This window comes from Perca flavescens, chromosome 6 (assembly GCF_004354835.1).
Source record: "Perca flavescens isolate YP-PL-M2 chromosome 6, PFLA_1.0, whole genome shotgun sequence".
In the NCBI taxonomy this organism is placed as follows: Eukaryota; Metazoa; Chordata; class Actinopteri; order Perciformes; family Percidae; genus Perca; species Perca flavescens.
In genome coordinates this window covers 24,384,442-24,397,947 of record NC_041336.1, presented here as the reverse complement: position 1 = coordinate 24,397,947, position 13,506 = coordinate 24,384,442, and the positions used below count along the sequence as shown (strand labels likewise).

The 13,506-nt window shown below is 39.2% G+C and overlaps 1 protein-coding gene across 1 annotated transcript in view; it reads right to left on the bottom strand.

The window, feature by feature from the left end:
* The window catches only part of LOC114557310 (transmembrane protein 65), a 42,422-nt gene that overhangs the window by 15,129 nt on the left and 13,787 nt on the right, over nt 1-13,506 (bottom strand). The window contains exons 3-5 of the mRNA XM_028580732.1: nt 10,076-10,120; nt 4,622-4,689; nt 3,228-3,282 (exon numbers count right to left, since the gene is read on the bottom strand). Coding sequence (XP_028436533.1) covers nt 3,228-3,282; nt 4,622-4,689; nt 10,076-10,120 — 168 coding nt within the window. The remainder of the gene's footprint in view (nt 1-3,227; nt 3,283-4,621; nt 4,690-10,075; nt 10,121-13,506) is intronic.

Below are 13,506 nucleotides of genomic sequence, written 5' to 3'. Positions count from 1 at the left end.
TTATTACACTAATGTCTATTGGTGAGTAAATGGCCTGTGAAACAATGTGATACAACAAATGGGGCTATCTTATTGGTGTCTATTGCTTTTAACTGCAAGGCTCACTTACCAGCTGTAGGTCACCATGATAGCTGTATATGAGCAACACCGATCTATACCTGGAGGCTTTCTAAAAAAAAAAAAAAAAGCCTCCAACAAAATAATTAATTAATTCAATATAAATATGATATCCTGATAAAAAATGTTCCAACTTGTGGGGACCGAGGAAGGGCATTAATCACCTTAGTTGTAATTATTTGTAGATGTAATCCTATTTGGACCTTTCACATCATTACCTCTGTTTAAAGTATGTAATTGGGCCAACTCAGCAGTAGACCATTTTATTATAGTGCACATTGGTCTCGTAGAAAAGGTGTGATTGGTGGACTTGACTACAGACTTGACAACAGTGCTAAATCACTGTGGACTGGACTAGATAACTGCAGCCTCTTGATTTGCAGAGCCCCACGTGTTCCAATGTCCGAGGAATGACAAACAGTACCACTTCTGAGAAAAGGGAGTGAGTGATAGATACCAGGTTGGGGCTCTGCTATTGGTGGCTGTGTGGTAGTTCCCTACACTTTTTAAAACTTAATTCACAGTGGGGATTTCTGCATCGAGAGCTCACTCTCAAATCTCTTTAAAGGAACAAGCCAACTTATTGGGAATTTAGCTTATTCACTGTAACCCCCAGAGTAAGACAAGTCGATACATACCCTTCTCATCTCCGTGCGTGCTGTAACGCTGTCTGACGGTTCCAGCATTAGCTTAGCCCGGCACAGGTCCTGCAGGTAACTGGTTCCAACTAGCCTACTGCTCCGAATTGTGACAAAAGTGACAAAATAACGCCAACATGTTCCTATTTACATGTTGTGATTTGTATAGTCACAGCGTGTACAAAAAACAATGTAACATGAGACACAACCATCTTCTAACAGTAAACAAACCGGGAACTATATTCTCAAACAGGCTTGCTGCGAGCATATCACTCCGCCCAAGTACTATATTCTTCCGCCTGAGAATATAGTTCCCGGTTTGTTTACAGTTAGAATACGGCTGTGTCTCATGTTACGTTGTTTTTTGTACACGCTGTGACTCTACAAATCACAACATATAAATAGGAACATGTTGGCGTTATTTTGTCACTTATTCGGAGCAGTAGGATTACTGGAACCAGTCACCTGCATGTTCTGTGCTGGCCTGATGCTGCTGGAGCCATCAGACAGCCTTACAGCACGCACGAAGATGAGAAAGGTATGTATCAACTTGTCTAACTCTGGGGGTTATGGTGAATAAGCTAAATTCCCAATAAGTCGGCGTGTTCCTTTAAGCCACTCAGATATAACAGGCTCTGCCTGTCAAACTACTAGTAGCCTTACTGAAAACACATTTAACATTTTCTGGTGGAGTTTGCAACCTGATAACTCTTTTGTCTATAAATCCAAACTCCCAATCATCCATTCATCGTAGAAGTTCCAAAAGAAACAAGAAATAAACGCACATTTTTAATTTATTGTAGGTCATAACTTTGTTTGACACAATAAGCACCTCAAAGTAAATGTTCAAATACCTCCCTTCTACGGTATATCCCTAAAAGATCTATCGCTCCTTGCTAGGGCTGGGTACCGAAATCAATAACTATTAGGCACCGAGCGATTTCCTCCTTAGTATCGAGTATCAAAAAAGCCTTGTCATTTAATATCAAATTTTAATACCTAAAGAGTAAATCTCATCAGCGTCAGTGAGCCAATAAACACAAGATCTAATAATGCTGCTGATTGGCTGTCTAATGTTACGTGTCGTAGAGACATGCAGGAAAAAACTTTAAGTTACACACAGAGATGGAGCTGAAAAATAAATTAAAAGATTTGTGCCGTAATGTGTAATGTTGTAATTTATTTTTATTGTTCAGTAACCGGTATTAAAGTCACGGTATTGGTATTGACATTTTTTCAACGATACCCAGCCCTACTACTTGCTTTTGTCTGCACTGGTCTAGTTTTCTACATCTCTACAGTTCCCTGTGAAGTAGATTAAAAATAATAAAAAAGTAGAATAAAAAAGTCTTTCAGACGGATCGGTTTAATGAGTCGATTTGAAAAGCTTGAGCTAAAAACAACAGAAGCACACTGTTATCACCGCAGCAGCAACAAATGAATCAGAAGAGGAAAGGTAAGACTTGCAGAGTAGAAGTGAGAATGCCAGTTGCCATCAAACTCCAATGCTTTTACCACCATTACATTTGTAAATAGGGACAGTCCTACTGCTTCACTAACATCATTGTGCTCCTCTCAAAGTCTCTCCCATATACACTGAACAGGAACAAGTGATAACATTAAAATGCAAATGTGCCTCTTTGAGCTAAGTGGATATGACTGCACCCATTCAATCTGCTTGTGAACAGTGTTATTGTATTTATGAAACCCTCATTATTTAGGCCAGGCAGTGTCACTCTATGTTATCGCACTATTTTTTTTTGGATTAGTGTCACAACAGTGTTCAAATTGAGACTTTATCATTAAAGCTTCATTATGAGACTGGGCATCCGGTCGACACTGAAATTGAAAAGGCCTCCTTCTATTTTTGTTTGAAAGAGTTAGTAGTCCACTATCATTTGGCATACCGTCACTCTAATTGAGAAGTAGACAGTGAGTGTGACTTGCCGTCTGGGCAAGAAAATTGTATATCTGAACCTAAACTAAGTCTGAGGTAATAGGTTTTTGTCACATATACATTTGCCCCAAGCTTAGCTGTTACCTGAACAATTAGATGATGAATTTAATTTGACTGATTATGTATGCAAATATATGACAAACATATTTTTACCAGATGGAAAGCCATCAGGGAGATCATGTAAACACATGTCAGAACTGACATGTGACCCATGTATTATAATAATAATAGGCGTGTTTAAAGAATTGACCAAAGTGGGCTGTGCAGCAAGCAACATGAGAAACATATTCTCTTGTTGTCATCCAGGCATCACTTTTGTTCTGCAACAATCCTCAATCAAAAAGTTGTGTTCTTAAAAACCTACACAGAGTGTATATAACCATTCATACCTATAAAGGAAATCAGACAAGATACAAATCAAGGAAGATTTCAAAAGCTACGGTACCAATAACAACAAAATAGTGAAAACATTGTAAGTCATTGTAAGTTACATTAGGATCATGAGATTATCTTACCAGCCATAGTTGAAATGCCGAGGACCACGCCAATGGATAATTCAATGTGTGTGCCCTGTAAACACACACATGTAAACACACACACACACACACACACACACACACACACACACACACACACACACACACACACACACACACACACACACACACACACACACACACACACACACACACACACTTGTAAGATGGGAAAGCTTTCAATTTAATTCCCTCATACTACAATACAAACCATACAAATAAGTGCAGGCTAATGTACGGGCTATGACATGAAATGTATCTGTTCATGTTCAGAGAGAAATACAGAATGACTTATTTAACTAAGGTTCATCGTCATAAATACCTAATTATTATATACTGTGATGCCAGTATGTTTTTAATCTTTAGTAATGACCTCTGTGTAATGTCTCAGCACTATAGGTGTCTCTCCTCTCCTCTGGTCTTATCAAAAATGGTAGCAAGATGTTTAACTTGAAATCAAATAACTTTGTCAAAATGCCCAATACCTTTCAGTCAAAACCTAACTTTAAAAGCTTTTTCAGATTTTCTAGAAGCTTCAGTCTTTCAGTTTATGGCTTCCTGGTTTTACTGGTCTGATCCCATACAAAATGGAAATCAGCCCGAGATCTTCACACAGAATGCATTAGTTTCTCTCACAGTCTGGACTACAAGAAGTACAGTTACACTTTTACACTCACTTTTGATTTTAGATTTTTCACGCTTTTTCAGCGTCTGCTGTATAAAAAATAAATATTGTGTATAACATCAGCATATTCTTCCTTTTTGTTAAAGTATATTTGTTTTTGGGCAAAGTTTTGACATTTCATTATGTCCAATTTAGGATATCATATTTTTTTCTCTTGGTATATATACCTATAATATATTCCTTCACTCTTTCTTTCCATCTTAAGAGCTTCCAGCATAAGAATGAATCATCTCTTTGTTAAAATAACCCTGCTGTGAAAGCACACTTTGAATTGAGTTGAAGAAACACAGTATCAGACTGTTCCACAGGGTTTGGATTTCATTATTTGAACAAAAACTTAATAAAGAGTGAGTAGGCTTGTGGCAGACAAATTCAAGATTTTATCGGATGTCAAAAAAACAAAAAGAAAAGGAAGGAAGGACTCTGAGAAACAGATGAGACAGATTGAAAATATACATCTATCTCTCTTATATATATATATATATATATATATATATATATATATATAAATACAGTAGCATTAAACGTGTGCTTCTACTTCTCCCTCGATGCTTCCATCCAAAGCTTCCTACAGTATTAGGAGTACATGCAACGTATTTGTTGGAAATCAAAGCCCTCACACTGAGTAAATCTCTACACCCACTGAGCTGCAGGGGAGCATGACACTGCATGAAGCTGACAGACTTACAGCAACAATCATGATGCAGTTGTCCAGGAATCCAAATCCAACGAATGGGATTGCATTGTGCAGTAGAACTGTAAAATGACAAAAACAAACAATAAATCACCAACAGACAAACAGAAAGTATGCAGATTGCGTTTATGTCTACATTAATAAGTAATAATCCATCAGACATAATTGAACCTTGCAGAGCAGAACTATACCAGAATGAACACAAAGAAGATACAAGAACATTATTTCACAGAGACACAAAGCACTTTTGTGCTAAAAAGAAAAGTAATACTATGATGCTGATGTTGGGAGATGCTTGAAATAAACTGGACCATAACTCTAGTTATTTATTCATGCAGGTTAACGTTATGTTGCTGTAACGGATTGAAATGTGGAAGCATATTACAAAAACAGCCGCAAATGACCTAAGTGTGCAGATTTTAAGTGTAATCCATATTCTTGATACAACATGTGACAGAAAATGTATGGTTATCTTTTAGTCTGTGTCAGCTGATAGTGTGAGCAGCTCGCCTGATGGACAGGGCCAGACTGACACGTCACATGGCGGGGCGTGTTTGTGTGATGCTGATTTAGTCCAGGCCGAAGGTGTGGAGATGGAGATTCAGGTGGAGATTGTTTCTGGCGGGAGACAATCAGGGAAGCAGCATGCTGACAGTTTTTAAAAACCTTTTGAAACCTGAATTATACAACATGGAGAGCGGGCTGGCGGAATCCTGACGCCGACGAAGGAGAGGACACGGAGCAGTGAATGCGGAACAGCGGGCACCCGACAGCAGGAGAGACTGACGCCAGCAGGCCCGGCTCCAGAACGCAAATTGAAACTGCAGCTGGGTGAGTCAGTTTAACACAGCACAATCCCTCTTAGGTAGGAAAGTATACACTCATCCAGGCCAGTTTAGGTCTCACTCTCACAGTAAATGCATCACGCAGGGAAAAGGAGACAGGGGAATAATGTTACCGGCGAGGCTAGCCTTTAGTAGCTGTATGTCTTTGTTATACAAGCCCAGGTTAGCTAGTGTTTGTAACAGTATTATATTCAAAAGTATCATAAGTCAGTGGGTAGGTTTTTATATCTTATTTCTATAGCACAGTCAATCTATATATCTATCTATCTATCTATCTATCTATTTATCTATCTATATCTATCTATCTATCTATCTATAAAATTGCAGGAACGTTTGTCCGTCTGTCTGTCTGTCTGTCTGTCTGTCTGTCTGTCTGTCTGTCTGCGTGTTATGCGCATTTCTCTCGAACCGTTAAGTCTGATGGATTTCACACTTAACAGGTGTCTTGCTACGGGCACGAGTTAAGTACAGTGCCAAGTTTGACGTTGTTTAGAAATGCAAAAGATATCGTTAAATATATACAGTAGGTAAAAGAAGCACACATTGGCTTTTGCCGCTCTAGCCGCTGGCCACTCCCCCTCTCACCCTGAGAGGACCAGGAGCTTTGGCAGCTAAAATGTGACATACACCTCAGACCCACAAAAATGTGCAAAGTTGCACTACTCTGGACTGTTTTTGACTTTGAATAAACAAATGACAATCTATCTATCTTATAAAGCGAGACATAGCTTTATATATTTGTGTCCGTGTTTGGGGGGGAAGGTAACCGGCACATCAAACGCAGACGCCACATGCAGAACACTTTAGAACAGCGGGGGGGACTCTTTTCCTGCTATTGTCTGAAATTGCTGTGAGCTGTCAGAACATAACGTAATCTCGAAGATTATTCCTTCAGAGCACTGCAAGAAAATCTCAGAGTTGAACCGGGCAGACACATCAGTTTTCATCAGACTCACCCAGGGTCGGGTTAATTAAGTCTACTGCTAACTTACAACACTAATAACATTACCATCGCCAAAATACCCCCACGAATCAAATCCCCTACTTCCATGTTAACCGTCAAACCACCAAACCTGTGTGGTAATGAACACGTCCTCTGCTTGAAGTGTTACATTCATTAACAATCATACGTCTCTCTCTCTCTCTCTCTCTCTCTCTCTACACACGGTCCGGTTCTGGTGGTTGATAAATGCAGATATGTGCTGATTAGTTTCTCATAACAGGCCAGGTGGGTAGCGCACTGCCATGAGCCCATGAGGCAAATGTCTGATTACTCCACATTTTCATTGTGATATTTTGTGATTACATTCTGAATCTGCAACATTCCCTGTCAGGTAAATACAGTAGTACAATGTCTTCCTCTGATGTAGAAGTAGCCTACACTGTAAGTCAGTAGTAGGCTATACGGTGGAGTTGCATATTAAGTGGTTTGGGGTCCTTCTGTAAGTAATTTTGGGGTACAATTTGGTTTTGAAGAATTCTACAAGAAGTAATAACACAGGCCAAGCAATCGGCCCGTTCCAAATAGGCACATTTTCAACGGGCACTGCACTAGTAAATATGAATATCATAAATATCAAGTAGCACTATTTCCAGACCAAAAGGGCTATCAGAATGTTAATATTTCTACATAGGGTAAAGTATATATCCCTTTACATGCATAAATAGACTGTGTGTGTGTTACAATATGTATATAATGAGATACTGTATACAGTCTGACATACTGTTGGTGCTGTGAGAGTGGATTTTAAATGTCACCAACAGCCCCAAAAAGGTTTAGTGTATTCCCTATTCTAGTTGAAGTTCAGTCTAATTCAGGTAAGTGATCTGCAGAACAGCTTTTGCTTAAAGCATAATCACAGTCATTTCTTTTCTCAAGCTCTTGTTCTGCTGCAGCTCTCCTTTGAGAATTTGAAAGATTGCTGTTTAAGTACATAAAACACACACTCTTTTTTATCTTAAACACAGACTTTACTTTAATGCTACACCAGGGGCAACTTGAATTGGATTTTGAAGAGCACTCCATCTCACCAAGAGGTGCTGAGACCTGTAGAATCAATGGTTTGGATGAGTCTGTGCAGAAAAACAAACTCAAGAGTGAAGTCTTTTAAACAGCAGCGAGTGAGTTTATCATTTTGTCTCTGGCTCCAGTATCTCTTCATATAAAGCATAATTGACTCATGCAATTTCAGGGACAGGGATCACCACAAGATCTCCAAGTTTTAATTTTCCAATAACTACCCCTTATTTCCCCTGGTCTCAGCTTGTAATTAAAAATGGACTCCTCTGGCTATAGTAGTTCCAATTACTGCACTTTTTGTCGTACTCTGAATAACATGACTAACTGTAAAGCTGTTGGGGAAAGTTTTTAAGTGATTTATTACATTTAGTCAACTGATCTTTACCCTAGTGCCACCGTCAGGCCAAACTTAGCTTATGTGGTATGAACTGTAGCTATTCTGTCCTATGCTGCACACAGGCCTTGGCAGAGGTCTGCTCTCTGTGCTCCCCTTTTAATTAAACATTTTCATCACTTTCATCACATTGAACTTACCTTATGCCTTATCTTATTTAAGGCAAAGAAAAATTCTGAGCCCTAGAGAGTGAAATCTAAAAGCTGTTTTAGAGGCACTGCTCAAACCTCAGAAGTCTCAAACTTAAAAAATGTTTACTTTTATATAGTAGCAGCATGGTGGCCCAGTGGTTAGCGCTGTGGCCTCACAGCAAGAAGGTTCTGGGTTTGAATCCAGGCCTTCATGTGTGGAGTTTGCATGTTCTCCCCGTGTCTGCGTGGGTTTTCTCCGGGTGCTCCGGTTTCCCCCACCACTAAAAATATGTTCTCCTCCCTCCCCCTCCCTAACTAGCTGATGTGTGGTGAGCGTCTGGTGTTGTAGGGTGTTGTATGGCTGCTGTGCATCACCCAGGTGGGTGCTACACATTGGTGGTGTTAGAGAGCAGTCGCCCCCCACCGAAGAGCTTTGAGTGTCTATGATAAAGCGCTATATAAATGTAGTAAAATAAATATATCAACATAGGTTTTTAAAATTGTTCCTATTAAAATAAAATAAAACATTTTTAAATAACAAATGAGAACCAAGGATGAGGCATTTTGATTGGCAAACTTCAGCTCTAAATTGCATTTCCACTCAGTTTAGTCAGCAAAAAGGAAGAAGCTTTACAAAAGAATTTCATCATTAAATCACTCATCAAGCTTATTTTCATAATTCATAGGTCGGAGTGATAGGACTTAAATGCTGAACGGATCTGTTTTTACAGTAATAAAAAGGCAGAAAAGCAAGGCAACACACAACACAAAGACTTTGCGGTATTGAGGAAAACATTTATGTGCCGTGTTGGATGCTGTTGCTCTAGTGACAGCCGGCTGAGTCGATGTTTCTTGTCTCGATGTTGATCTCGGCTGTGTTATCTTTAGTGTTGAGCCAAAGCAAGAAAAACTGCATTTCAGCACAACAGAAACACTGAGCTTAAGAGAAGACAAATCTCATATGATATCTCTGTTTTTGCTTATAGACAAAGATCTTTGTCTTTCTCACAGTATACACAAACACAGTTTGATATGAACTGCTTTAGGCTTTCCAACCTCTCAGCAGAAGGAGAGGAGGAGAGAAATCTGAGGTCATGTCAGTAACTGAGCAGCGCAGAGCGAAGTATGCCTGCATAAGCTTTTAGTTGAGTGTGTGCAGGTGGGTTACATATGTGTTAGTGCCTGACCTTCCATTTGTAATGAGAGACGATCTGCAATACACATTCTATTGGAATTTATTACCAACTCACACCAATTTGAATTTATTTCGGCAGCATGGCTGTTGTTGTTTCTTTTTTCTGCATTTTACATTCATACATACATGTTAATTTGTGTTTCTTCTTTTAATCACTTAACGTTAAATAATTTATCAGTATTTATGGACTGCAGGAAGACTATGAGTGGAAGCAAACGGGGATCTTATCTTATGAACCATAAACATGAATCAATAAACATATGTTTGTTTTCTTGCTTTTCTTTAACAGCATTTGTGTGTGTTGTGCCCTGCTAACTGTGATTTAAAAGAGTGATGGACTCCCAACCACACGGCCCAGCGAGACGGAGTAGCGAAACATTGTGTGCTTTGTATGACAAAGAGACAGGACTACACATTTTGAATGCCTGCCTCTTGTCTCATCTTCCTCTATATCCAAAAACTTTGTTTTGTACCTTAGATTCAGGTTAAACTGATATTCTTGGGTACCCATTTGTCAGGGACATCTGGAGCAAAAGCTAGTGGCATATCTCTTCATGGAAAACTTATAACCCTATAAGCCAGGTTCATATACAGTAGGTTTTTCCTTTCCTTTGGAGAGACCATGGAATCAAAGTATCAACAATGAACCACAATAACCTGCGCATTAACGTTAATCCTTCCTGGTTGATTGACAGTTAAATGTCTATCCAGGCGGTCATGTTAAAAGATTAGTAAGCATTTTTCAAGTCCACGTACTTTTTTAACCATCCCTCTACATCACCAACATGGGGTAAAATACACATAGAAACACAAAGAGTCATTCTAAAACATCCACCAAGATTATAAAAACTCTGACTCCTTACCATATCTTAACTCTGCTGCAGTAGGTGGTGCAACTTCTAGCTGCCCTGAAAAAGAAGAGAAGAAGAAAAAATGTATTATAAAGCATCCAAACTCCAATGGCCTGTTTTTCTATAGAGGGGAAAAGTCAGGATACATGTCACACAGTTCTTAAACGGCAAAGCCTTTCATGCAGGACCTTAAAGAGTAGGAAGAGGGGAGAGAGAGGAGAACATTTTAGCAATGTGTCAGAGGAGATAAAAGGGAGCGAGGAAGGAGCGCAAAGAGCACCTTCATCGTTACCACATCACCTGAGCGAGATGTGGATAGGAAAAAAATGACGTCAGACGTCACTGGTGTGTGTGGGGTGACAAACAAGACAGAGAAAGGGAGGAAGAGATCAAAGGTGTGAGAGGCTTTTGTTTTCTGGCATTATCTCAACAGATTTAAAGTAATACCATCATCCAACACAGCGTGGATGAAAATAAAATGATTACTTTGTCTACACTGTGAAGTTTAAAAGGAATAATTAAGTTAAAGAGCTGTAACATCCATCTATGATGTGAAGTGTCAGACTGGATATGCCACATTAAGAAAACAGTCGCACCGTGACACAAGGACCTGCTGTAAAACAAGAGATAATGACTGTGCTTTTAAGGCTAAAGACAGAAAATAAATTGGATTTGTTTTACTGGAGGTCAGTAGAAATCCACATAATAGTCGACATAATGAAGACTGTTCCATCAGTTACAGGTGTTATTGCACCACTGCAGTGCAAACCAGGCGGCAGCAGATTTTGCCATACACAGTCTGTCTGCACTACTACTCCAGCCAGACATACAAGCATGCATTCTGACACAGACACTTGCTATTCCCAATGCACTATTCCAACTGAGTTTGCTACAAGTGCAAATGCCAACTTTCTATCTCTGCCAAGAACTGACTCAGGGAAATGACCCGCTATTTAAAATGTTTGTTTGTTTTCCCCATCTTGAATACATTTTGACATTGCTATCACTTTATAGACACATTAACATTGGAAACTGGCAAAAATGATCCACCTCATAATATTAAAAATCACGCTGTACCATCAAAAAATTGCGGAGAACCAAAACAAAACAAAATGTGCCTTTATCCTGTCCCCACCCATTTCCATCTCCTCATTTCCTTTCAGGACTTAGTGTCACATTACAAGCTTCATGCTGCAGTCTTCAGTTCAACCCCCGTCTCATGTTGCTAACACAACAACGGCCCTTTCATCAGCAAGAGAGTACAAATACTGCCGGCACATTCACAGAAACGCACCAACACGACTATACGTTCATCATCAGCGCTCATACTTACACACACAGATGTGTCATTGCCTCCAGCCTCTGCAGCACCTTGTTCATAATGAAAAGCTGTCTCTTTCCAATTTAGACCATGAGCATTATTAAAAGTTTTATCTCATTTCACAGGATTTGGAAAATCCTCTCAGCTACAAAAGGATGCATAAACTATCAAACTACAAGACAAGAAGAAATTGGCAGAGATGAAGATCCCACAGAGGGGTTTGGCAATTAGGTACCAGAGCATATTTCTTTCCATTTATTACTCATTCACGGGTTGTTCTAGGATTTAATTAAAGGCTATTAATTATCCTCCGGCGCTTACTGTATCTATGAGCCGACGCTGTCAGTGTACTGCTGCATCAACCACATCACTTTTCTCACTGAAACAGCTGATGCTGAATTGTTCTCAACTGTTATATGACACTAATATCTGTAATGCTTTAGAAATATGGAGATAACTTGTAAATCGTATGGATGTCACTAACCAGTGTTACCATACTTTGGTACCACTAAACTAACACCTGGATACTCTCAGCTCTCTCAGGCATAAGGTTTGGCAAAATGATATTGGTTGGTCGTACCTACCGTACATATGGGCCAATGATGGAAAGTTTAATATGTTAATATGGCAACTTGTCCTCCCTGAAAAATGTCTTAACTTCAGGGTTGTATTTTTGCATTGGTCCAAACTTGGGTTATTTTAAGACTAAAGCAGTTAATTCCTTTTGTAATTTAGTGCCGATACAAAATTGTGTACTTTGTTATCATCAGAAATATTGTGTAGAAATAACAATATACTTGTGGAATGAACAGTAACAGTTGAAATGAATTAAAATGCCTTCTGAGCATTTGTTTTTCAGAGGTTTTTGGTGCACCTAACTATTTCTCAGACAGCAGATACTATGGCCGTGCGCTGTTGAACAATGCTAAAATACAGGTCTGTGATCAGTCTCATAATATGTTCTAAGCTGTCCCATTTTGATATGATAGAAATAATGCAATACATCATTGTGGTAATACATAATTGAGCTACTTGAAGATTTTTCTCTCCCAATCCAGCTATTTATTAGAACTGTGATAGCTGACATCGCTGTCTATTGCCCTCAGAACTCCTCTGGTATAAAGTATTGATTACATGGTATCTTAAATCCCCCAGAGCCACTGGTTCAAAAGAATTCATATCCAACAAACAGGAGTGATGAAAACATTTAATGGGCTGTGATAAGTAGCTAACCACAAGCATGGTTAATACCGAAGCAGCCATGTTTCATTCATCTCAAACCTTTTCTTATCTTGCCTTGTCCTACTGCAGAATCACCCGTACAGCACACACCTGGCATCTGATGAAGACTGTGCTTACAGATAAACAGTTCTTTGCCAAGTCAGATACAACAATTCTCTGAAGCATTAACTATGCTCAGCCTACAAATTATCTAAGACTATAACAAGGCTGTTAATTCGTAGTCAAATGTTCTTTAAAAAAGGGGCTGTACTTGAAATACTGAAAATTAGTGTGCTGGGTTTGCCTTCACACGGCTCTCACAGACTGTCCCCATACATGTTTTTTCAGACCGGCTTTCAAAACAAAGAACAGAGAATCTCAGAATGCAACACACACAAGGAATATGACTTCATTCTCTGCTCAGGACGCCATTACTCCACTATATCTTTACATCGCAAAATATGTGTTTGTTGCTATGTTGATGTTCTGAATATGGAGTACAGCCCCTTTAAACAAGCAGAAACCAGGCTGTGTCCAGGCAGCATTTTGACACAAATGAACAAGACTAAGAGACTACAGACATGCAGGGGATCACTAAAGCAATTTATCCTGAGGGGGACATAAATGTCCGCACCACATTTCATTGCAATCCATCCGACAGTTGGGTGGTAGATCGGCTGACTGACCGAGCCATGCCGCTATTAGCGTTGCTAAAATCTTGTTTTGCTAATGTGATTTTTTTAATTTGTAAAAGTCTAATCATGTCATCTAATATTTCACTTCTGCATCTAACCAATACTGTGCTATTTATGAAACTCTATATTCCCTATTCAGGCCAGATGGCATTTACTCTTTTAAAAGGCTCACATTGAGGTGCTCATTTGGGGATTTGTTCATATTT